Source organism: Chiloscyllium punctatum, chromosome 14 (assembly GCF_047496795.1).
Source record: "Chiloscyllium punctatum isolate Juve2018m chromosome 14, sChiPun1.3, whole genome shotgun sequence".
NCBI classification, from domain to species: Eukaryota; Metazoa; Chordata; class Chondrichthyes; order Orectolobiformes; family Hemiscylliidae; genus Chiloscyllium; species Chiloscyllium punctatum.
The window spans coordinates 3377432-3404233 of NC_092752.1; the positions used below are offsets into that span (position 1 = coordinate 3377432).

Here is a 26802-nt window from a genome sequence, read left to right on the forward strand (position 1 = left end):
AGGAGGTCTTTAATATAAACTCAAGCCCGTGTCATAAACACTCAGGTTAACAAAGTCTCCATTAATACAACAGGTAGATTTGTCGAGAGCAGCTGGATCATTTAGACTGTGATTGATACATTATATAATCCAGTATTTCAGATGGAGATTTATTTGCAAGTCATACTTTGCATAACCAACAGAATTAACAGCACAGAAACATGCCATTCAGCTGAAATGGTCCTTGCTGGTGCTTGTGTTCCACATGAGCCTCTGCCCTTCCTTGTTAAATAACCTTATTCACACAAAGTCATAGGCCTTCCTCCCTCATTTAAGGGGAGCCAATGTTTCATGTTATTGTCACAATCCAGATAAGCAGGTAAAAATTTGGGGATCTAATGTCAAATTCAGGTAGTGAAATTTAAATTCACTGAACATCTGGAATTAAAAGTCTGATGACCATGAAACCACTGTCAATGGTTTTAAAAACCCAACTAGCTCACTACTGCTCTTTAGGGAAGGAAATCTGCTGTCCTTACCTGGTCTGGCCTACATGTGATTTCAGACCCAAAGTAAAGGAGTTGACTCTTAGCAGCTCTCTGGAATGACAGAGTGCCATCGATTGTATTAAACTGAAGTGCATCGAAAAATGAAACCAGGTGATTCCGTCCCTAAAGGCATTTTAGGTTTGCCTACACCAAACAAACAGCTTGGTTCAGGTATGAGCTCACTTCCATCCGCTCAAGGACAGCTTTAGATGGGAAATAACCACAAGCCCAGCCAGCATACACACCGCTGATGGAATTAATACATGTACTTCATGGCCTTCCAATCAACTGCAACTCAGTTAGTTACCTAATCATTCACATCCTTCAGGAATGATCTCCAAAAACAAAATCAGCTAGAATTAAGTTTTATAGTCTAAAAAAGTTGACAAGAACTGAACTCAAGCCCTGCTCTTGTCACTAATTCACTGATCCATCATTGTCCAGCAGCTTTATACCCAGTGTGGGAATACACACATTGTAGAAAGCTGATTTATGAATATATTCCACAAATAGGTTATTTTCCTCCTCGCTCAAAACATCTCCCATCCTTTTATGTGTTGCTTCTTTGGTTAATCCTAATGTTCATTTGCCTCCACCATTCCAAGCTGATTTTGCATTGAAGGAAAAAAATGCTTGAACCACCTGAGAATCATGACGGTGAGCAGAAACTTGCACAGAAATTGCACTTAACTCAGTTAGTGTTATACAGCATGGAAACAAATCCTTCAGCCCAACTTGTCTACGTCAACCAAGTTTCCCAAACTAATCCCACTTGCCTGTATTTGGCCCATATCCCTCTGAACATCGCCAATTCACATACCTGCCCAAATGTCTTTGAAAAGGTTGTAACTGCACCTGCATCTACCACTTCCTTTGGTAGTTCATTCCACATACAAACCACTCTAAAATGTTGCCCCTTCACATCTCATTTAAATCTTTCTCTGCTCACCTTAAAAACATTCCCCCAGCCTAGAGAAAAGAAAGACTTTGCTATTCACCTTATCTATGCCCCTCATGAATTTATAAACAGGGTGGCAGTGAACAGTTCAGCAACACTCTGCTATAGGGACACTTCAATTTCCTAAAATGATGAATGCTGTTACAGGCATTAATGTGGGCTTAGCTCATGCTCCCAGAATCTGAATTTCAGTCAGTAACTTCCACAATATCATACCTGAGACAGGATGTTGGTACACTGTTGGAGCAGGGAGACAGGAGGATTGCCAAGGCTGGTTGCCAGCTGTACCCTGAGCAGCTGTTCCTTTTGGATGGAGTTATCCTGCAGAGCATGTGCTAATGCTACAGCAGCACACCAGTTAGAGAGGGAATCTGTAGAGAAGAGGCCCCCACATAGCAGCTGGCCAGCTGAGATCGAATTGGCTAAACAAAGCAAGCAAAAAAGTCCCATCAAATCTGAATAATGTGTAAATTGTCATCAAATAGAAGTGATACACCAATAAAAATGGAAGGCTATTGCGCTTGATGAACATATTTTTTACCAAATATTTTTTGTTAAAGACATTGTCACAATTCCACTGAAAGCAAATAACTTAGTAATAATTCTGTCCTAAATGCAGAATGCTAAACTCACTCCTTTAAACTTTAATTGAAACTTCATTAAACAAACTTTGCTCACACCTGAGGTTTTGATTTCTATTCAGAAAGGCTGAATAAGCATTTGAAATACTTGGCAATGAATAAATGCAGAAGAATGCAAGAAACAAAAAGGAGAGAGAAATACCAGTTAGTTCCAACGCTGACTGACCTGCCCCTGTGCTGTGATTTAAAGAATGAAAATCTTAAAGAACGAATAAGATTAAATTAGATTACTGACAGTGTGGAAACAGGCCCTTCGGCCCAACAAGCCCACACCAACCCTCCGAAGAGCAACCCACCCAGACCCATTCCCCTTCATTTACCCCCCCTCACTTAACACCACAGGCAATTTAGCATGGCCAATTCACCTAAACTGCACATTTTTGGACTGTGGGAGGAAACCGGAGCAGCCGGAGAAACTCACTGTGCCGCCCAGGAGTTATTCAGTCCACTGACCTTAAATCTCTGGCCTTTCCCCTCAATGAATATTTAAAAAAAAACAATTCAGTGCCCTTTGAAATGTTTCCATAATTATTGCCAGTCAGGTGTCTTGGTCTAAATAATCCTCTAAATGACAAAACCTGCTCTTTTAATGTTAACCCTAAAATTAACACACTAATTACAACCAGTATTTAGGGTTATAATCTAGTTGTTGTGGTTCTGTTCGCCGAGGTGGGTATTTGTGTTGCAGACGTTTCGTCCCCTGTCTAGGTGACATCCTCAGTGCTTGGGAGCCTCCTGTGAAGCGCTTCTGTGATCTTTCCTCCGGCATTTATAGTGGTTTGTATCTGCTGCTTCCGGTTGTCAGTTCCAGCTGTCCGTTGCAGTGGCCGGTATATTGGGTCCAGGTCGATGTGCTTATTGATTGAATCTGTGGATGAGTGCCATGCCTCTAGGAATTCCCTGGCTGTTCTCTGTTTGGCTTGTCCTATAATAGTAGTGTTGTCCCAGTTGAATTCATGTTGCTTGTCATCTGAGTGTGTGGCTACTAAGGATAGCTGGTCGTATCGTTTCGTGGCTAGTTGGTGTTCATGGACGCGGATCGTTAGCTGTCTTCCTATATGTCCATGCAAGGACTGCACAAAACACTATATAGGACAAACAGGAAGACAGCTAACGATCCGCATCCATGAACACCAACTAGCCACGAAACGATACGACCAGCTATCCTTAGTAGCCACACACGCCGATGACAAGCAACATGAATTCGACTGGGACAACACTACTATTATAGGACAAGCCAAACAGAGAACAGCCAGGGAATTCCTAGAGGCATGGCACTCATCCATAGATTCCATCAATAAGCACATCGACCTGGACCCAATATACCGGCCACTGCAACGGACAGCTGGAACTGACAACCGGAAGCGGCAGATTCAAACCACTACAAATGCCGGAGCAAAGATCACAGAAGCGCTTCACAGGAGGCTCCCAAGCACTGAGGATGTCACCTAGACAGGGGACAAAACGTCTGCAACTCAAATTCCCAGCTCGGCGAACAGAACCACAACAGCGAGCACCCGAGCTACAAATCTTCTCCCAAACATTATTTCCAGCAAGACACTAGATTATAAGAATCATGTTCAATTCAAAAGGACATTAAATGATTATTGAAGTAGAAGCAATGCACATGGTTATAGGGACAGTAGGGAAACAACATTAAGTCATGATACTTATTTGGAACAAAAGCAAAATACTGCGAATACTGGAGATCAGAAATAAGAACAAAATGCTGGAAAGCTCTGGCAGCATCTGAGGAGGGAGAAGTAGAGGTAACATTTCAAATCTAATGACTACTTTGGAGCAGTGCTGAAGAGTCATATTGTACTCAAAAACTAACTAACTTAACTGCCAAACCTGCAGAGTATCTCCAGCATTTTGTTTATTTACTTATTTGGAAAGCAAGCAAAGATAAGTTGGCCTCCTGCACTGTACCAACTCTGATTCTATGATTCAGTGGAAATGGTTTTGTGTCCATTAATTTTAGCAAAGCCCCATGTAATTCTGAACATTTTCAAAGAACACTCCATGAACTATGATGTTCGAAAGGCTTTTACTGTCTTTTACAGTCTCTTCCCAATAGACCGTAGATACCATTGTGTTGTATTGCTTCTAACCCACCCTTTGTTCTGATATCCTGCCTAGAGGAATGCATCCAAAAGCTGGAGACAAATTATTTTATGTAATTGCTTAGCTCCTCCTTTTTGCTTTTAGCTTTACGGCCATTTAACTCATCCACCCATTGTGTCCTCTCCCAAGGAAAGGCAACTGGCTTTAGTAATGTGCCCTCTCATTTCAAGAATCTGCATATCTCAACCTACACAAGTTTCTCAGCTATGATATAATGTGGAAACTTACCATCAATAGTTGCTGGCAGAAGTGTGGCAACAATCTCTGCTTGGCCTTTTTGGTTTTTGTACAAGAAACATTGGAAACAGTACAGCACCGCACAACGCAGGACAAATGGCTGCCTTTCATTCACCATGGACATCAGAAGGACTACAATTGCAGGCCTGTGTTGAATAAATTTAGGCACACTTCATTAAAAAGGTTTAAAAACACTACTTTCAAAACATATGTTGGTGGAAATTTGATAAAGAATGTTGTTGGGTATTAACAAGGTTAACAATACATCAAGTTCAGAATGCACCCTTTGGAGCCTGTCTGCTGCTGTTCACTCCTTTAGTGAGGTGTAAACTGTCCAGAGACTTTTCTGAATATTTGGAGGATGTCCAGAACTTGCATTTTTGTCAAAAATGTTTAGATCACGACATTAACGTAAAGTGGTTATAGGGATTTAATCACATTGCCACTGGTAGGAAAGGGCATTGCACCACGTACCGGAGTCATGCATTGGTGTGTCCGAACTTCAAACCATTGTTTGTAATTGGTAACAGAAGACTTCGATACCAATAATACTTACAAGAGCAATCCAATAAAAATCCAACTAATACAGCTATGTGACAGACTGCACCATGCACGTACTGTACAGTCACTAGATTGTCACCAAAGCAACTAAATACAACTTGTACTCCAACTTGTAATTTTCAGGCACAGTGAGTGAAAGTTCAAAACAGAAGTAAATTGCAACCATTTACTAGACAGTAAGTATTTTTGTAGACCTCAACAGATAAGCTGAATGCAAAACTAAACTTTTGATTTTTTTTTTCCAAAACCTGCTTACCTTGGTGGATTGGAAGGTGCATTCACAGAAGCAAAATAATCCTGGTTTACCTGGGACCCTCTGATAACTTCAGATACTGTGTTAATGGTCTGTATAAACAAAATCAAAATGTCACGGAACTGTAAATGCAACGTGTATAACAATAACCAGTCTTTAAATGCCATCTTTATTTTGCAAGTATATTTTGTGATGCAGATGAAGATAACCTATGGATAGCTCATGTTGAGGTTAAGTACAACACGATTAGACGTGAAGAAGCTCCACCTTAAATGAGAGGTTTATAGGCTGGTGACTACCTTTTCAGATGACAAGAATAGATAGGAAAGTATATTGTGAAGATAATGTAACAAAGGTGCAGATGATACAGAAAGGTTGAGTATTGCTTATTTTGACAGAAAGAACTTTTGAGCCCTAATGTTCCTAATGGCAGGGGAGTCCAGAATCAGAGGCCACAGTCTAAGGATACTGCGCAGGCCATTTAGAACTGAAATGAGGAGAAATGTCTTCACCCAGAGAGTGGGGAGCCTGTGGGATTCACCAAGACACAGAGCAATCAAGGCCAAAGCATTGCATGATTTCAAGGTGGTGGTGGGTATAGCACTTGGGGCTAAAGGGCTCCCCCCTCCTCATCCTTCTAAAGTCCAGCATATATAATCCTAACCAATTTAACTTCACCTCATACATCAGTCTTAATATCCCAGGAATGAATCTGGTAAAGCTTTGCTGCACTCCCTCTATATCCTTCCTCATATGAGGAGACCAAAACTGCACATGATGTTCCAGTTCTGGTCTCACTAAGGCCCTATATAACTGCAGCATGACATCCCAGCGGCTATCCTCAAATCTTCTCACTATTAAGGCCAACACACCATTTGCCTTCCTTGCAATCTCCAACACCTGCACAGTGAACAGCAGAAGAATTTCAGACGTGCAAAGGGATGCAAGTGTACTAAGTTCATGAGTCCTCAAAAATATTAGCATGCAAGGACAGCAAGTGATTAAAATGGTTAATGGGATGCTATCATTTATTCTAAGAGGAACTGAACATAAAATTAAGGATACTTCTGCTTCAGTTGTACAGAGTATTGGCGAAATCACATCTCAGGTACTGTGTTTAGTTTTGGTTTCCTTATTTAAGGAAGGATGTAAGAGTGAAGGGCAATGTGATTGTTCAGGATCTTATACAATTCAGTCTTAACAAGGTGGTTATGGGGCGGCACGGTGGCACAGTGGTTAGCACTGCTGCCTCACAGCACCAGAGACCCGGGTTCAATTCCCGCCTCAGGCGACTGACTGTGTGGAGTTTGCACGTTCTCCCCGTGTCTGCGTGGGTTTCCTCCGGGTGCTCCGGTTTCCTCCCACAGTCCAAAGATGTGCAGGTCAGGTGAATTGGCCATGCTAAATTGCCCGTAGTGTTAGGTAAGGGGTAGATGTAGGGGTATGGGTGGGTTACGCTTCGGCGGGGCGGTGTGGACTTGTTGGGCCGAAGGGCCTGTTTCCACACTGTAAGTAATCTAATCTAATCTAATGGAAAGAATGTTTATCCTTGTGGGCAAATCCAGAACCAGGGGACTCTTAGAATTAAGAGTCACCTTTAGGGCAGAGATGAGCGACTTATTTTTCTCAAAAGGATTCTGCATCTTTGGAAATTTCTGCCTCAGATGATAGTGGAGACAGGGCCATTGAATATTTTTAAGGTTGAGAGAGACTGATGCCCTAACCTAACAAGAATTTAAGATTATTGCCGACATTATGGAATTCAGAACACAAACAGATCAGCAAGATCTTAATAATACAGCTTGGCTCCAATCACAACAGAAGAGCTCACAGTCCAGCATGATAAGCCATTTACCTCCTTCAGTCATTGAGAGATTGCCAGGTGTAAGCTTAGCACAATATAAAATCAGGTCAGTTTGCTGCATGGGCTTTGGCCAATGGAAAGCAAGGCTTCCCAAAACGATTTCTCATAGCCAGACGATCCCTCCCACAGAGCAGCAAGTTCATAAAAGCAGGACAATATATTCCTACTCCTATTTATGTTCCCATCAGTATGGTCTGGATTCAGAAGGCCAATGCACACCTAAACACTGACACCTTCCTTTAACAAGCTGGAAGAGATTAACCTAGCTGATTCCATATCTCGCAACCTTCAGGTGAAGGTAAGCAGAACTTGCATTTTGCATGTTACATGTGACTAGAACTGGGATCACATAGCTGTAGAATACTCAAGGTATTCTTTCATTTCCCTTGGGAAAATTCTAGGAATTCTTCTGCACTTTTAACTGAAGTTTAAAATCAGACTCGAAACATTAACTGTTTCTCTGTCCATCTACGCTGTCAGATTGGAATTCCTCCAGCATTCTCTGTACATGTTGCATTTTTAACTAACACATCCTAAAAAATATTTTTGCGATTCAAAAATATTAAGAGCAACACATCAAATATTGCAGTTCTACCTCGACCAAAATGTTGTGCTTTTAATGCTTCAGACATCTTCCTTACATAATGTGTAAAGTGTTAAATCAGTTAACATTTTAGTACGACATTCAAACGACAAATGTTCATTCAACTACTCCAATCCTTGCAATTTTCAGGAATGTTTGTATGGTTTTTATTTAACTTTCATATTTTAATTTGTATCACAATGTCACGTAACCTAATAGAGGTTCTTAAAATAATGAAGATATTTGATAGGATAATATAAAAATGTGTCCACTGGAGGGACAGTGAACTGGGAGTCCATCAATACTAGGTACTCCTAAATAAATTCAATAAGGAACACAGGAGAAAATTTACCGGAGTGTGGTGAGAACGTGGAGCTCAGGTCCACATCGACTGACTGAGACAAATGGCATATATGCTCCTAGAAGGGCAAGTTAGATAAATAGCAATTATATATGAATCTTCATTTAATTGGATTTAGAAGTCATGTTTCAATTGGGATGGCCATATATATATATAGGAGCAGGCTACAGACTGACATACTGACACTGGTTTGGAGGTGCACAATTTGTAATGTATTGCTTTATCAACCTCCAAGCTTTTAGATTAAATTAAATTAGATTAGATTAGATCATTGCAAAGGTTTGGCTCCAGTTCTAGCTGACACTGCTGGATTGCATGTCGGAGAAAAGGCAGAAGAATATGTTGATCAAATAACAAAGATGCAAGGAAATAACTTTCTCCTGAGTTCCTTATTGAATTTATTTAGGAGTACCTAGCATTGATGGACCCCCAGTTCACTGTCCCTACAGTGGACACATTTCTATATTATCCTATCAAATATCTTCATTATTTTAAGAACCTCTATTTATGTGGAACTGATGAACTTGAATGTCCTGCTGTTTGTGCCTCAAAACAGCACTAACTCACCTCAGTGAGAATGTCAGCAGGAACTCCAGTTGCCATCAGGATGGTGCACAACTGCTGCAACAAACCACATTGGAATGCTGACTTCTGGCAACTGCTTGTAGCACCAGGAGGATTCACAGGAGACACCAGCACTCTCACCAGCTAAGAATAATAAAAGGAGGAGGAAAGTTCACCAATTAACTTCACAGGCAGAAAGATAGTTTGAGTTGCAAGTTCTCTTTTAACAAAGTATGTTTGTAAACAGCATTTATTCTTTCAACCAGTCATTTGTGCAACACACAGAAAACATACTTGAACGTTTTAGTTGCAAGCAGCATCTCAAAATATGAAAATAACTAAATTTCCCAAGCAAATGACAAGTCTAAATTACATCTCTTGTCTGAAGCATTAAGTTCAAAATGACCTGATCCTTAAATGCTTTGACAAATACAGCAGTTGAACTAGTCAGAGAAAGGTACTGCCAGTGACCAGGTCATTCTAGAGGGACAGGTGTGCATTTGGTCATTGTTAGCATAGGTGGTAGCTGACGTGGGCCCTATCTTCACAGGTGACTGATGACAGGGTAACATGGTGGTGCTACAGACAGTAGCACTCAACCTCTGAACCAGTAACTTCTCCTAGATTCAATCCCGCTCCAGGACTTCAGCACAAACCCAAGGTGACACTTCAGATAGTACAGCAATCCCTCAGTACTTCAGTGAAGTGCCATCTTTCAGATGAGATGTTAAATGGATCTCTGTTTGCAGCCAGAGGGAAATGTAAAAGATTCCATGACACTGTTGTGAAGGCCAGCAGGACAATAGTCCACATCACAAAAATATTATCTCATCAACATAACATTATTTGAGAGTTTTTGTGAAACTTAGCTGCCATGCTTTCTAAATTATATCAAAGTTGTCACTTCAAACATGTTTAATCAACTGGAATATATTTTTGTATGTTCTGAAGGCTCAAATTCATTTTAAAAATCAGATTTAAGAACTAAACTAACAAAAATCTTCAAAAGATTTACATTAAAGATGGTTATTCACAAATAGTTTTAGTTTTGGCTTGCTACCAATTCTACATTTTATGGAGAGAAACACAAGGTTGTTGCATCAATTTAAAAATCATTACAGCATATATATATTTGGAATTATACAAGGACATTATCAGTTAAAGTAACTAAATTAACAACGTATAAAGTAAAATCAATATAGAAGGGCAATGACATGAATTTATCTCATGACAACGCTTCTTTGAAAAACACTAAAAATGTGCAAAGAGTAGGTCACTAGTCATTAATGTCTGATAGTCATTTGATAGATTTCAGGGTCTACAAAATAGGCCACATGCCTCAAATGAATTATCAAATGTTCTAATAGAGAAACTGAGCTGTCAGTCTGCAAAATTATTTTTAAAAATGCAAAAACAGATTGCAAAGTCACTAGGGTCAAGGTAACAATAGTGATGAGTTGTCTGTCAAAACAAGGAAAGTAACAGACATGAATGAGGGAATGAAGACAACCAGATTGTTCAACAATCTGAATGAACCAACCCAACAACCAGGAGTGTACCAAGGGACTGCTCGGATTGTTGGAAGCGCTGACGTTCAAAATCAGTGGCTGTGGCCAATTTATATCTGCCTTTTCAACCGGCTGTAAAAAAAGTTATCATGGTATTTCTGAAGAGCCAGGAGTTTTCCACAAAGTCTTGGTTACCACACATCCCTCATGATGCAAAGGGAGTAACTACATACATACTTGTATGAACACGGTCTGAGATTTTGACGGTAAATTAGCTGCTGCACTTAACAACAGACTATTTACAGTTGAAAAGTAACCAATTAGTGAAACAGTACTTTTGAAATTTTTGAGGCTTTTGTAAGGAAATTTTACCTGCAGCATCAGGTGAAGATTTGTTACTTTCTGTGCAGACCAACCCGAATTATCTTCAGCAACCTCAAACCAAGGTTTTGTGCGTTGAATGTATGAACCCTCTTTAAAAAAATTCTGATTCGAACTATTGTTTTTCATCAAGTTAAGGAGCAGCAAAAGGCAATCTTCAACAACAATGCCTAAAATATGCAAGATAATTAAACATACTTACTATAAAAAGGAGTTTAAAGTTATAAAGAGTTCAGAATTGTACTCAACTCAATGTATAGAATGATAATGGAATCCATTGAGAACTGACACACAATTTTGTTTAGTCAATATGTGTGACTCCAGACCCATAGCAATATAGCTGACTCTCAAGATGTCCTCTAACAGTCTTAGCAACCCAGTCAGTTAAGAAGAAAGTTGATCACCACCTTTCCAAGGACAATGAGTGTTGGCCTTGCCAGTAACACCCAGATCGTATGAAAAATAAATCAATCTTCCTTTTACAGTCCTTACTTAAAATTGTAAGATTTATCTTTTAGACAGTGGATCTACAGAAGATTCCACTACTCCTCTGTTCCCTTTAAGGTTCTATATCCTTCTTCTATTCTTCGAGGTAAAATGCATTATTTCATCTGCCATCCATTATTAAATCTAGCTACACTATTGGTGTCTTTCCACAGGTCTAGTCAATACATAAAGCACCCTGATATAACAGCAATACATTTTAATATTGCTCCATCAACTCCCAAGTCAATTTTGTACATAATAGCAGCTTCAATGACATCAAAGCTCAAATGACAGGCCCACCATCAGTACAGTCACTTTACCCCACACTTTTTATTCTTTAGTCTACCTCATTGAATTGCATTTACTTTGCCACCAAGAGTCTTGTGATACCTTAAGCACTTCTTGAAAATTAATACAACTTCATTTCTTTACATTTTCTCCCTTTCTTTAAGGGATTCTCAAATGCAAAACATCTTTAAAAAATAATGCTCATTAAGCTTGATTTAACTTTACCCCAAATACTTGGTAATTTTATCCCTATACTTTCCTGGCCTATGTTCATTCTTGGTCTTGAAGAGAAATGACACAGTTTCCTTTTGACAGAATAATGGAAAGTATAGTTGAATCTTCCTCCATTTCTCACAATTCCTTCAGATGTAAAACACGAAAACCTCTTGAGAAGTTTGAATAGCTTATTTAGCAATATACCATTTACCATTAAATTAAAGCCTTCCACAACATTTCAAGTGTTTCTGCAATTGCCATGGCCAACTCCTCTGAAAAATCTGAGGCCAAGTTCTGATTTAGTGTCTGCCATCACCTCTCACTTCTGGAAGGTTGTCAAATTACAAATTCATTAACAGAACATTCATTAATGATTCTACAAATGAGAATACCAAGGTAGACAATGGGTGCAGGAGTAGGCCAATCTGCCCTTCGAGCCTGCACCACCATTCATTATGATCATGGCTGATCATCGTCAATCAGTATCCTGTTCCTGCCTTATCTCCATAACCCTTGATTCCACTATCCTTCAGAGCTCTATCCAACTCTTTCTTAAACGAATCCAGACACTGGGCCTCCACTGCCCTCTGGGGCAGAGCATTCCACACACCCACCACTCTCTGGGTGAAGAAGTTTCTCCGCATCTCTGTCCTAAATGGCCTACCCCTTATTTTTAAGCTGTGTCCTCTGGTTCGGCACTCACCCATCAGCGGAAACATGTTTCCTGCCTCCAGAGTGTCCAATCCTTTAATAATCTAATATGTCTCAATCAGATCCCCTCTCAGTCTTCTAAACGCAAGGGTATACAAGCCCAGTCGCTCCAATCTTTCAACATAAGGTAGTCCCGCCATTCCAGGAATTGACCTCGTGAACCTACCTCAATAGCCGGAATATCTTTCCTCAAATTTGGAGACCAGAACTGCACACAGTACTCCAGGTGTGGTCTCACCAGGGCCCTGTACAGCTGCAGAAGCACCTCTTTGCTTCTATACTCAATTCCTCTTGTTATGAAGGCCAGCATGCTATTAGCCTTCTTCACTACCTGCTGTACCTGCATGCTTGCCTTCATTGACTGGTGTACAAGAACACCCAGGTCTCTTTACCTAAATTGATTACATTGAGGTAGTAATCTGCCTTCCTGTTCTTGCCACCAAAGTGGATAACCATACATTTATCCACATTAAACTGCATCTGCCATGCATCTGTCCACTCACCTAACCTGTCCAAGCCGCCCTGTAATCTACTAACATCCTCCTCAGATTTCACCCTGCCACCCAGCTTAGTATCAAAGGCAAATTTGTTAATGCTACTATTAATACCATTTTCTATATCATTAATATATACTATAAAAAGCTGCGGTCCCAGCATTGATCCCTACAGTACCCCATGGTCACCACCTGCCATTCCGAAAGAGAGCCGTTTATCACTACTCTTTGTTTCCTGTCAGCCAACCAACTTTCAATCCAAGTCAATACTTTGCCCCCAATATCACGCGCCCTAATTTTGCTCACTAGCCTCCTTCTGAAAGCCGAGGTGCACTACATCCACTGGATCTCCCTTGTTCATCTTCAGAGTTACATCCTCAAAAAATTCCAGAAGACTAGTCAAGCATGATTTCCCCTTCATAAATCCATGCTAACTCTGACCTATCCTGTTACTGCTATCCAGATGTGTCATAATTTCATCCTTTATAAGGTAAACCTTGTTTAATAACAATTCCAAGATTCTCAATCAAATATTCCAATTGAACATGGAAAAAAAAAAGCATCAGAACTGCAATGACTTTCAGTAAATTATTTTGTTAAATTAAGAACATAAGAACTAGGAGCAGGAGTAAGCCATCTGGCCCTTCGATGGCTGATGTTTTCGTGGCCTCAGCTCCACTTACCCATTAAGTTAAAATTAAGTTTTGGAATGAAAGGTAAATTGTCTAGCAAACCACATTTTGACTTCAACAGCTCAATATCTATGCAACTGAGAAAAACAAGCATCTGCGGCAATTTGCGCTTTCAGGAAAAATAAACATTGCTTGTTTAGTAATTGTTTCTGCTCAGGTTCAGGAATACCTCCATCACTCATCCCCTCTTCAGTGATAATATCCAGCAGGCGTTCAAAGGCATTTTCAAAAGCTACAATCTTCTGAATGGCTGCATTAGCTTTCGTTAATTGCTGGAGCAAAAGGAGACCCTGCAGGAATAAAAAGATGCATTGACTACTTCCTTACCTCTCCTGACTATGTTAGCAGTGACATAAACACAGACATGAAATGGTAATATCTGCTTAATTGATTTGCCCAGGCCCTAAATCAATTAACAGGTATTCGACCTTTTAGCACGTTTATAAACGGATATAGGGCAGCGTCTGGGACAGATGATTCAGCACACTATTCTTTAAAGCTTCAAAGACACAAGACAGCATTGAAAAAGTACTTCGAGTTACCCCACTTTTTAGACAGTAGCAAAATCTGGTTTAAATGGGCAAGAAACAAACATTAAAAAGTTATACCCCATCCAAAAAACACAGAATTAATAAAACACCAAATACTGTATCTTCTGCCATTGTTTGCTATCAATATATAAAAAGCACAGGATTATAGAAAATATTCAACACTCAGTAAGAGACTACAACTTTTAGGTGTTCAGAAATCTTGCAATTAGTGACACGTGTTACAATGTTGACCATAACACAGCCAAAAGTTGAACACTGTTGAAAGGAAATTTCTAAATACAGAAAGAGAACCAAGATCTGTAGCCAGCGGTATTCTGCAACGTCAGCATGGTGTCTTTAAAGATGCACAGCCAACATCCTACAAAAAACATCTTTGTATTTACAATGCATCTATATGGTACAGATATTGATTTAACCTTGCTGTCAATTCAATTCATCACAAACATGGAATTTAGAACTTTAGACTCATCTGCACACATGGGTGCATGCACAACAGCCAGAAGATGCATCCCTATATTAAGTGATGAAGCTATTATGTTTCCTGAAAAGAAGTTTAAAATATGCTGTACCTATTTCCACAAACTAGCTAAATATCTAGTTGTTTAATAAACTAAGGGTGGATTTCTTTTTATCTTTGAAGAAACTCACAAAGTTGTCACAGGCCCTCATTATGGACTTTTTTGGCTCTGTCAACCAGAGAGCTATGGTCAGACTGCATCTTCATGGGTAGACCCCTCAGAAACAGCAGAGGGCATTATTACCAATAGGTCCTGAACCAGCAGAGAGAGATTAACAAACTAAACCAAGTTTCTATTTCAAACCCACAAACAGAAATTTTGCAACAGCCTCATGGTGATCGCTAAGCTCTCGAGTTTCCATCCCGCTTACATTTTGAAATAACAATCTTACACAAGTGTATCAAATTTAGAAATGGAACATGACTCTGGACTCATGTTAACCATGTTAGCAAATGCATCTTTGATAATGTTTTTGCTCAGTTTTGACTGTCATATTCAAGGTGGAGGTTTCAAGAGAGGATACTTACATCATTGCGAATTACTTCTCTCGAATCTGCAAGCAAGTCCATCATCTTGGATACACCTGCACATTAACATTGAGCAACATTAACTTTTTGAAGAGTTAGTAATTTTATGTCCTATACAAATTGAGCAGCATCTTCAGAAGTGACCATGACCTACTGCACACAATAGATCCCCCTCACATCAGTTCACATTTTGTTGAACACATGCACACTAAATATACAGACACTCCCCTCTTCAACATTTACAAGCACAGATGAAGATATTCAATACTTGTACTGCTGTTCATTACAGCAATGCTTTAAATTCCTTGACTAATTTTAGATTCCCGATGGAGACTTGTGAAGTGGACCAGAGAGACAGAGGGAGAAGAGCAGTGGCAGTGAGAGATAAAAATTAGTGGCAAAGAGTTCCTTCAACCAGGCAGAGCCAATGGAAAGCAGGTAGGTGACTGATGAGTATGACTTCTGTGCCTCTTTTGATTGGTGAAGTGGTTTAAATCAGGGGACTTATTACAGCTCAAGAGTACAGTTAGGAAATTCACTGTTCCAATTTTAATTTAAAAAAACTGAAGAGGAATGCCCAGGCAGAGAAACCTTTTATCTGTTATATGGGGGAGCTGGTGGACACTGGCATGATTCACAGCGATCACATCTGCAGCAAGTGTTGGCTGTTTCAGGAACTTTGGCTCAGATCTGACGAGCTGGAATCTGAGCTGCAGACATCCGAATACAGTGCTCCCCCCGCCAAAAACAAAACAGTGCCAAATGAAGATTCGTTCGTCCGACTCAATCTTCTAGGTGTTAATGACATTTTTTTCAGGTTGTAAAGATAACTAGTGCCACAATTATTTACTCCCTATATTCATTACTTGGGATGATGTGGCAGAGTCTAATATACACAAATATGCTGATAATCCAAAAAAAGGTGGGTGGGCACATTGTAGTGAGGACACAGACTCTGCAATGCAATATAATTGGGTTGATTGAGCGAGTAGATGAAAACCTGGTGGATGGAGTCATCATTTGGAGACACAGTACTGGACTGGGGTGGACAAAGTTAAAAATCACAACACCAGGTTATAGTCCAACAGGTTTATTTGGATGCACTAGCTTTCGGAGTGATGCTCCTTCATCAGGTGATTGCGGAGAATAAGATTGTAAGACACAATTTAGAGTAAAAGTTTACAGTGTGATGGAACTGAAATTATATATTAAAAAAAGATCTTTTAGAATGACCATGTAGGCTTCAGTTCTTTCACATGTAAATCTCAAAACATACACTCCCACACACACCCTTTTAACAGACTTAAACCCCTTTACACACTCAGACACTCATAACACCCCCCCCCTCCCCACACCTACATATACACACACAATTTGTGGGGTGAATTTGCACTTGCAGAATTACATTTTACTTCGCTCAAAAACTGCATGAATCCATGTAAGATTCTGTAAATCCATTTTTTAAGATTAGAATCAGGTACATATAGCCTCACAGGGAGTTAACACCTTCAATACCTTATCTGGGCCAACATGACACCAATTGAAGTGCACTTGAGAATGTAACTTATTTTGGAAAAAAATGTTCTGCGATTTACATATGAAAGAACTGAAACCAACATGGTCATTCTAAAAGACGAGAGACTTAAACAATCTGGATCTTTTTAAATATATAATTTCAGTTACACACTATAAGTTTACTATAAATCCTGTCTTAGAATCTTATTCTCCACAATCACTGATGAAGGAGCAGTGCTCTGAAAGCTAGTGCTTCCAAATAAACCCGTTGCACCATAACCTGGTGTTGAGATTTTTAAACTCTGGCCGATGGAGTTTTCTTCAAGGTTACTAAGAAAGGAGCCAGAGAACTTGAGAGACTGATTAAAACAACTTGCACTTTTCACAGTCGCAAAACCTGGGGTTACTTGTATTAGCAAAAAAGTGTTGGCATGAAAATAGGTCTCAGGCAGCATCACAACATTTTTGATGAACAGCAAGCAAGGCTATCTTCTATTTTTGCTAAATATTTGGCCACCCTTTTTGATTCTTTTCCTCCAGAGAATTTATGAACGAGAATTTTAACAATCATCAGTTAACCTTTCAAAACTATGGAACATCTAGATTTTGAATATCAATATGGATGAAATTAGCTACAGTAACATGCTTTAGTTTGATTTTATCCTGAGTTTATGAAGCTTCTCTGCTGCCCCAACTTTACCCTCTTATGCAGTACTCAAGAGTAAACTATGTCCTTACCCATTGGGCTGACAAGGATAATCTGTTGAACTTGTGGACCTTGATTTTTTAAAAGTGCAGTTAGAAGTTTTACTGCAGGCCAGCGCACATGAAAATCAAATTCCTGAAAATAAGTAGAAATTACTTTAACAGCTTAAAAATAGTTTGTGACATATCATGGTAAAATGCAGCATTGATAAGAAAATCTTTCAAGAATTAAATCAAACAAAATACAAAAGTAGATTCAGACTAATGGCTACAGCTGAAGCATTTTTGACAAGTGTGGAGATACCAAATAGCAGCTGGAGGTAGCAGGGTCAGTGATGAACAATAAGAGATAGGAGGAACAAAGTTACAGGCAAGAGGGGAGCAAAACAAAATTTATGTACCCTCTTCAGATCAGTCGTACAGACTGAACAGACCTTCCATTAAAAGCAGCACCACAATTTTCTCTCTAGGCATTCCTTTACAGATTGTCACGCCTCACTGAGGTAACAAAAATCAAATTCCTGGAGTCGTCACAAAGTTAAAGATTTGAAGCACATAAATTTTCCCAATTGACCAGAAAGCTTGGACCAGGTTTCTGTACAGAACAAGGATCACTATTTATTAGACTTTAGCTCCAGGTAAACAAACAGTTATAAACTGTCGATATAGAATAATGAACACACTAATTCTCTTGTAAACTCCTTACACACAAACAAACCAATAGAGCTAAATAGATTACAGAAGAACAGTCGCTTTTTTTCCCCCAAGGTTCTGTTGTCAAGCTGAGCTTTGTGACTCTTCTGCTAGGCAGCATGTTGCCTAAATCATCTTTCTCTAGATGCTTCAACTGGTTGATGAGAGAAACAAGGTGACCAGTCTTCTTAAAAAGTCTTCAAGTTTTCAGTTAAAAGTTATCTTACAATAACTATCATAGAAAACAAACTGATTTGCTTCACGTTTACTACAAGTTTTCACTGCAGAGAACAGAGACACCACTCCCAGGCAGAGGATGAACTGAATCCTACTCTGTAACCTGTTCCAAACTCCAAGTTGTTCAGTTACCCGAGACCCAATCATGCAGTTATTGGCAGGCTAAAAAGGCCGCTGTCATCAATCCATTGATCAATCAATTTCTTGTTGTAAACCAAAATTGCATCTGTGCCCGCCCCCCCCCAGCTCCAAATTCTCTCCAACTCAAACTCCAATTACAACTACTTCAAACAATTGTTTACACAATGCCTGAATGAGTTCAGGTTACTTGCTTTCAAAGTATGCATCCACTTATTCAAACACTGGCTTTTAAAAAAGTTCTCTCATTTCAGTCCACAGTTTTTAAAATCTCAATTAAAAATACACGTCCTTATTAGATGAAGACTGTCGGAGGTTTACCCTCATTTTGCAGATCCATTGCTGGATAGTCAGGTCTATTGATGATCAGCCAGAATCTCCCTCAGGGGCAGCAAGTGAAGGTGGAGACACTACTACAGACAACTGAATCTACCTTTCTTTTTCTGCTTAATTGCAAAGTGACTGGAGCACAACTGATGCACCATCTCAATCTATGACCTGCCCACTAGTTAAATATGGCACACTCGGAAGGACTTCTTCAGAGAATCCTTAAACGTGCCTCTGCTCCCTTCAACAGTGGTCAACTCTCCATACAGCACAAACCTTGCAGCAGAGGACTACCAACCACCTGGGCAATTTGACATGCCCAACCCAATTAGATTTGCAGGAGCATGGCATTAATGCTGGTGATGTTGGCGGTTTCCAGGACTTCAATGTTTGAGATACAGGCTAACCCCTATATCCACAGGTCCGGTTACTGCAGTTTCAATTACCCACAGTTTACTGCAGCCCAAACATGTAAATGGGAACATTCTAGAACCAGGGACCAGGAGGTAACCGGGAAGGCACACTTCTCATTTAAATAAATGAGTTCACACTTCTTCGCAGTTTTGGGCTTCCGCGTTAGGTCTTAGAACGTAACCCAACACTGGTACAGGGGGACTACTGTACATTCTTGCTAGCAGATCTTGAGGATGTTGCGGAGGCTGCCTTTGGAATTGCTCTGAAAGGCATACTTGGTGACGGCAAATGATGACTCAGCACCATTCCAGAAGTGGTGAGAATGACAGCTTTGTACAGATTGACTTCAGTCTTTGCTCAGAGGCTGTTCTACACTCAGTTTGACTGTGACAAACATGGAGAAGGAGAGAGAGAGAGAGACAGCACAGACTGTGCACAGTTGGCATTACACAAAAACAGAATAAAAGCTTTTTGCTCATTCAGAATGTTTTAAAATTGGATGCTACAGAGTGACGAGTAGGTATACTTCTTCGGTCTCGAGTATTGCTGAAGGATATCCCAGGATGAACCCGGTTCAGCTACTTCATCAATGACCTTCCTGTCATATCAAAATGTTCCTAAGTGTACTGATACTTGTAAAATATTCAGCTCCAATCATGACTTCTCAGATACTGAAGCGGACCATGCCAGTATTCAGAAAGACCTGACAACATTGAAACTTAGGTTCATTAACTGACAAGTTATATTTGTGTGATGGAAATGCCTAGGAATTACCTCCTATCAACAAGGCACAAGTCAGGAGCATGGTGGAATACTCTACACTTGCCTGGATGAATTCAGCTCCAATACTCAAGAAGCTCAATGTCCTTCAGGCCACAGCAGCCTCACTTGTTGGCACAACATCAAAGTGCAGTAGTTGTGGTTCTGTTCGCCGAGCTGGGAATTTGTGTTGCAGACGTTTCGTCCCCTGTCTAGGTGACATCCTCAGTGCTTGGGAGCCTCCTGTGAAGCGCTTCTGTGATCTTTCCTCCGGCATTTATAGTGGTTTGTATCTGCTGCTTCCGGTTGTCAGTTCCAGCTGTCCGCTGTAGTGGTCGGTATATTGGGTCCAGGTCGATGTGCTTATTGATGGAATCTATGGATGAGTGCCATGCCTCTAGGAATTCCCTGGCTGTTCTCTGTTTGGCTTGTCCTATAATAGTGGTGTTGTCCCAGTCGAATTCATGTTGCTGGTCATCTGAGTGTGTGGCTACTAAGGATAGCTGGTCGTGTCGTTTCGTGGCTAGTTGGCGTTCATGGATACGGATTGGTAGTTGTCATGTTTGTCCTATGTAGTGTTTTGTGCAGTCCTTGCATGGACAAACAGGGAGACAGCTAACGATCCGTATCCATGAACACCAACTAGCCACGAAACGACACGACCAACTATCCTTAGTAGCCACACACTCAGATGACCAGCAACATGAATTCGACTGGGACAACACCACTATTATAGGACAAGCCAAACAGAGAACAGCCAGGGAATTCCTAGAGGCATGGCACTCATCCATAGATTCCATCAATAAGCACATCGACCTGGACCCAATATACCGACCACTACAGCGGACAGCTGGAACTGACAACCGGAAGCAGCAGATACAAACCACTATAAATGCCGGAGGAAAGATCACAGAAGCGCTTCACAGGAGGCTCCCAAGCACTGAGGATGTCACCTAGACAGGGGACGAAACGTCTGCAACACAAATTCCCAGCTCAGCGAACAGAACCACAACAACGAGCACCCGAGCTACAAATCTTCTCACTAACCTTGAAAGTGCAGTAGCTGCACAGTGAATGATCTGCAATATGCAATTCAGTAACTCACGAACCCTCCCATGACAACAACTTCCAAACCCATGGCCTCTAATACCCAGAACATCAAGGATAGCACCTAAAAGACAAACCCACGTACACATCTCGAGCCACACACTTTATTGTGACTTGGAAAATTATCACTGACCCTTTAGCGTCATGGAGTCAAAATCCTGGAACTCTCCCCACTAACAGCAGTATGGGTCTACCATACCATATGATCTGAAGTAGCTCAAGAAGGCAGCTCACCACCCACTTTCTCAAGGGACAAATCGCAATGGAGAGTAAATGCTCCCTAACCAGGAACAACCACATTGCAAGTCCTAACGTAGCAAAGTTCAGAGATGATACGAAAAGTGGGAAAGTAGGCAGTGATGAGGAGATAAAGAATTTATAAACAGATATTGATAGGCTAGGAGAATGGGAGAGAAGCTGGCAGATGGAGATTAATGGGGATAAGTACAGAGTTATCCATTTTAGCTGGAAATACAAAAGAAAATTATTTGAATGGGAAACAGATTGAAAGTGCATCAGTGCAGATTATTTGTGCATGAATCGCAGAAAGTGGGTATCCAGGTGCAGCACATACCAAGAACGGCAAACGGAATCCTGGCATTTATTGCAAAAGGGCTGGATTATTAAAAAGAGTTGTTACAGTTCTATTAGGCATTGATGAGACCACACCTGGAGTACTGTATCCAGTTTTGGTCTCCTTGCGGAAGTATGTGGTGGCACTGGAGGCAGTTCAGAGGAGGTTCCTCAGGTCAGTTCCAGGGGTGAAAGGGCTGTTGGTACAAGCAGCAGCTGATGAGCTTGGGCTTGTACTTGCTGTGGTTCAGAGGAATGGGGGATGGTGGGGGCGGTGGGGGGGGGGGGGGGGGAGAGCGGTATGAGAAAGAGATCTGACTGAGGTATATAAAATGTTAAAGGGAATTGATAAGGTCGGTGTGGAACAATTGTTCCTTGTTGTGGGACAGTCTTGAACAACAGACTATAGGGAAAAAAAAAGAGAAGGTAGCTTCAACACTGAGATGAGGGGAAACAACTTCTCCCAGAGGGCTGGGAATCTGTGGAATTCACTGCCCCAGAGCGCAGAGGAGGCAGAATCAATCAACAGCTTCAAGAAAGAATTACATCGGTTTCTGATGAAAAGCAGGATTAAGGGTTATGGGGAACTGGAAGGAAAGTGGAGTTGAGATCAGAATAAGACCATCCACAATTATGTTAAATGGCAGCGCAGGATGAAAAAGCTAAACTGCCTACCCTCTGCTCCTAATTCTTACTTTCCTACAGAGTAATGTTGAAGCTAGGGACTGTTTGAATTTCCTATCGAAACAGAATGATTATAGATTGGAGGCTGCCATTTTATCTGGCAATTCTGTTCCAGTTCTCTGCAAGGACAGTTTGGCTAGTCCTACTTTCCTGCCCTTTCTCCATTGTCCTCACTTAATTTAACTGATTTGTTTTTATCTGCAGCAAACAAGCATCAGAGTTCACCTTCCTCCATTCTCCCCACGCAGTTAGTCAGATATTTCGCAAGATGCCAATTGTCTTAGTGCCGTCAGTAACACATCCCTGAATCAATATATCAATTTCAACAATATTTTCATACATCTGATTTTCTTAATCCACAGCATTAAAATCGAAACAGAAACTGACCTCTAACAAGGATAACAGCAAAGTAAGATTTTCTTGTTGTTTGATATAAATCTCTGCAAATTGCCCAGCCAGGTCTTCAGAACTGGCCTTCTGAACATTCTCCTCTGCAAAACAAAGGGGAGAAATTCAAGTGCATAAATGTGAAAGACAGAGTTGAACACTATATTGGATCCCAGCAGAATCTAGAGAGAGATATTCTGGCTGTTATAATTTTAAAACATAAAGTTCACAACAGCAGTGTGAAAAACGCTGAATATTAAGATCCAAAAAGGTTGTCAGTTTCAACAAAGAGCGGCAACATATAATAGTTTCCCAGGTTTTAACAATCAAGTCTGACCTTTACGTTGTGAGCAAGTTAAGCTTGTGTTAAAACATTAATGTATGTAAAATCACTGGGTGTAGAAAGTTTGGAATTCCAACATTGTCTATAACAAACATTGGGAAAATGAAAACAAACTTTGTACCAGCTCCAAATGGAATAGTAAAACTGCTCTCAATGTTCATGAAGATGCTGATTGTTTTAACTCATTTACCAGTGATCAATTATTAAGACCGTAATTACCTGCCCTGGGGGTGACATGCATCAGAAATATGGCACAGAAAAAGGCCATTCAGCCCATTGTGCTTGAGGCAGCTCTTCATAAAAAGAGAGTCATCCTGCTTTGTCCCCACACTCCCACCGACAATGTTCCTTCCACATAACAAAATGTCTCAATTAAATTATATATATACACAAATTTTCTTTCAATGTTAATATTGAATCATCTTGGAGATGAGCCATCCCAGATCATAAAAGAAATTCTCAACTTCACAATTTTACTTTTTGGCCAGAATCTTCAACACTCTCCAGCTGCCAACCTTCCTACCAATGAAAAGAGCTTCTCCTTACTCATTCCTATGCAAACCTTCGAGTTTGAAGCATAGGCCAACAGCCTGTTAACATCCTATAAAGCCAACAATCTGTTTGTTTCATTTCTCCACACAGTTGAATTCCCTTATTTTTCATACTGTTCTAGCAAATCTCCTCTGAACCCTCTTCAACACCCTTTCTACAATGTGCTGCTTGGAACTGAGGGAATAAACTCCTTCATTAGACTACAGACCAAATCACACTTCCAGATGCCCATTACTGGCATATAGGTCATTCTGCTATAACAAGATAGTTACGTTCCTGTGCAACCTTGTGCTAGTGAAAACCACTAGAGAAGATCGCACTTGAGAAGATCGCTATAGAAAAATCGCTATACCCATTCAGTAGAAAGCTTGTGTTTATCAAACAACCTCCACAACTCATCAATAGCATTATAGCCAATTCACACTGATAAAACGCGCATTATAGCATAACAACCTGTATAAACCCTTCGACCACTTTGAATAGATTCCAGTCCATAACTCATTCCTGGATATCTGATATTCTACATTTAAAAATCCTAAAGCCCTTGATTAGATTCCAATCTATAACTCAGTCCATCTTGTAAGAGGTAAGGAAAGAGATTGCAGAGGTCTTGACAGAGATCTTTATATCCTCTTTAGTTACAGGCGGGGCTCTGAAGACTGGAGAATAGCCAATGTTATTTCTTTGTTCAAGGGCAATAGGAATAACAGGAAATTATAGGGCAGTGAGCCTCACAATCAGTGGAAAGGAAATTATTAGAGATAATTCTTAGAGACAGGACTTACTTGCATTTGGAGAAGAATGGACTTATTAGGGATAGTCAGCATGGCTTTATGCAGGGGAGATCTTGCCTCTCAAACTTGATTGAATTTTTTGAGGAATGATGGAGATAACTGATCAAGGTAAGGCAGTGAATGCCGTCTACATGGACATTATTAAAGCACTTACAATCATAAAATCAGAGAGATATACAGCATAGAAACAGAGCCTTTGATCCAATGCATCTATGCCAACCAGATATCCTAAACAAGTCTAGCCCCATGTGCCAGCACTTAGCCCATATCCCTTTAAACCATTCCTATTCAAATACCCCTCCAGATGACTTTTAAATGCTGTAACTGTACCAGTTTCCACCACTTCCTCTGACAGCTCATTCCATAGACGCACCACCCTCCGTTTGAAAACGTTGCCCCTTAAGTCCCTTTTAATCTTTCCCCTCTCACCTTAAACCTATGCCCTTTTTCCCCAACCTGGGGAAAAGATCTTGAATATTTATCCTATCCATATACCCCTCATGATTTTAGTGGCAGGGTGGAGCAAAAGAATGCTATCTGCAACTACTAAGGGCATATAAAAGTTGTTTCTGATAATTTGCTTGAATAGTTAGCCTCTCTTCATAGAATTCTGATGAATCCAACACTTTTAGTTTTTATTTCAAACGAGAAGTCCACAAAACATTAGTCAACTTGATATTATTATTGCAGCAATATTTCTTCAAATACTGAAATTTACTTATTGTTTCAAAGGTTTGAACAAAATCAAAACCTTTCATTCTGGCAAAAGCTAATAATGTCCATGTGCAAAACAGACAAATTTTTAACAACAGTCTGGCCTTGTAACTGGTTTATAGCCATACAATGTGAAAACGTAATTACAACAGTTTTCTTCTGAAATGACAAGGCAGGTTTTCATCTGATGGCTACAACATTACAAGGAACAAGCACTTTCCTCAAAATATGCCAGTTATAATTTCAGCATGTAGAAACCAGCTTAATTTTTTTTTTCCATGACAAAGTTCTCGTTTAAGATTCTGAGATGCCAGTGTTGGACTGGGCTGTAAAAAGTTAAAAATCACAACACCAGGTTAAAGTCCAACAGGTTTAATTAGAAACACTAGCTTTTGGAGCATTACTCCTTCATCAGTGGTTTTGGAGAATAAGACTGTAAGATTGTAAACTTATGCTATAAATTCTGCATCTTACGATCTTATACTCCACAATCACCTGATGAAGGAGCAGCACTCCAAAAGCTAGTGCTTTCAATTATACCTGTTGGATTATCATCATCTGGTATTGTGAGATTTTTAACTTTAAGATTCATGTTTGTAGCAATGTTGTATCTGCTTTGTCCTGGAGTCCACATTTATGCAGTAACACATTTGAGTAGAAACTCTGGAGCATACAAATCATTATTGCTGTCATCAATAAACTCAATGCTGACATATTCTTTAACTCACTTGTTTCTGACTAAAAGTATCTGTCGTTCTTTTCAGCTATGTTGTTGGGTTCCCTGTTTTTGCTCTCCACCAACCATCAGCAGTTATACATGCACCATGTCCTCCAAGTCTCCACATGCTATCTTTGACCCCTCATGGGGTGTGGATAGACAAAAGCAAAACTAATAAGAGCTTAGCTTCTCCTGTTTTTTATTGTATGCAATTATACAGGGGCACAATCAATCAGAGATTGGTCTCACCAGTGTTAGAACAATCTCGCAGGCTTAGACATATGTAACAACTCCCCTGCATTTTAAAAAAAGAGACTAACTCAAGTTTACCTTGCCCCAACTTTCCATCTCAACAATAAGATGCAGCAGTATTTTTACTGGTTTGTCATTGATCAAAAACAAGGTAATCTTGTGAAAGCCAAATTATCACAATATTCCCAGCAGTAGTAAAAATGTGTTCTACTTAAAAGATTAGAAATAATAAGGCAAAAAAGAAAAAAAAATGAGAAGGTTAAAAAAAGCAACTGAATAGCTTTCCTCCATCAGAAACCAATATGTGCGCGTTTCAGTTCAACCAGATTTTCAGATTGCCTGGACTATTCCTAATTTCTACATTAAAACAAAGTTTATTTCAAAGGCATTTAATCTAAAACTCTCCATGCTTTCTCTTGGTTTTTGGCTGCCAGAATGTTTTCATATTATAACTATTCAAACTCAAATGTATTTCCCTTGCTCGGGTTTGTTTTCTGCAGAATGTTTTCCACCCTATGCAGATACTTGAAAAAATGTAAAATAATAATTGAAAGTAGACAGCCATCATGCACAGTTAAGGGAAAATTCTCAAAACATATCTGCTCTGATTTGTGTTGAAAGTTTTGTTCTACGATAAGGTTAGTAATTAAGTTGCTCTTACTTTCCAAGCTATTGGTTAAATCAACCAACCTTCCAAAGCAGAAGTATTATTTTATTAGGAGGAAATAAACATGCATTTTCAGACGTTGTCTGTAACACACATGCCAATTAAAATTGGTTTTATTCATGGTTATTAACACTGTCTTCTCATTACACTTAGATACACTAAAGGATTAAGTCAC

At 39.9% G+C, this 26802-nt stretch overlaps 1 protein-coding gene across 4 annotated transcripts in view; it reads right to left on the reverse strand.

The window, feature by feature from the left end:
• uso1 (USO1 vesicle transport factor) overlaps positions 1–26802 on the reverse strand; it is an 81008-nt gene that overhangs the window by 28476 nt on the left and 25730 nt on the right. For all 4 annotated transcript variants that reach the window (XM_072583751.1, XM_072583749.1, XM_072583750.1 and 1 more), the window contains 9 exons: positions 22588–22691; positions 17302–17404; positions 15049–15104; positions 13622–13742; positions 10557–10735; positions 8680–8820; positions 5308–5396; positions 4482–4636; positions 1702–1907 (listed from right to left, as the gene is read on the reverse strand). In XM_072583751.1, the coding sequence (XP_072439852.1) occupies positions 1702–1907; positions 4482–4636; positions 5308–5396; positions 8680–8820; positions 10557–10735; positions 13622–13742; positions 15049–15104; positions 17302–17404; positions 22588–22691 (1154 nt within the window). The remainder of the gene's footprint in view (positions 1–1701; positions 1908–4481; positions 4637–5307; positions 5397–8679; positions 8821–10556; positions 10736–13621; positions 13743–15048; positions 15105–17301; positions 17405–22587; positions 22692–26802) is intronic.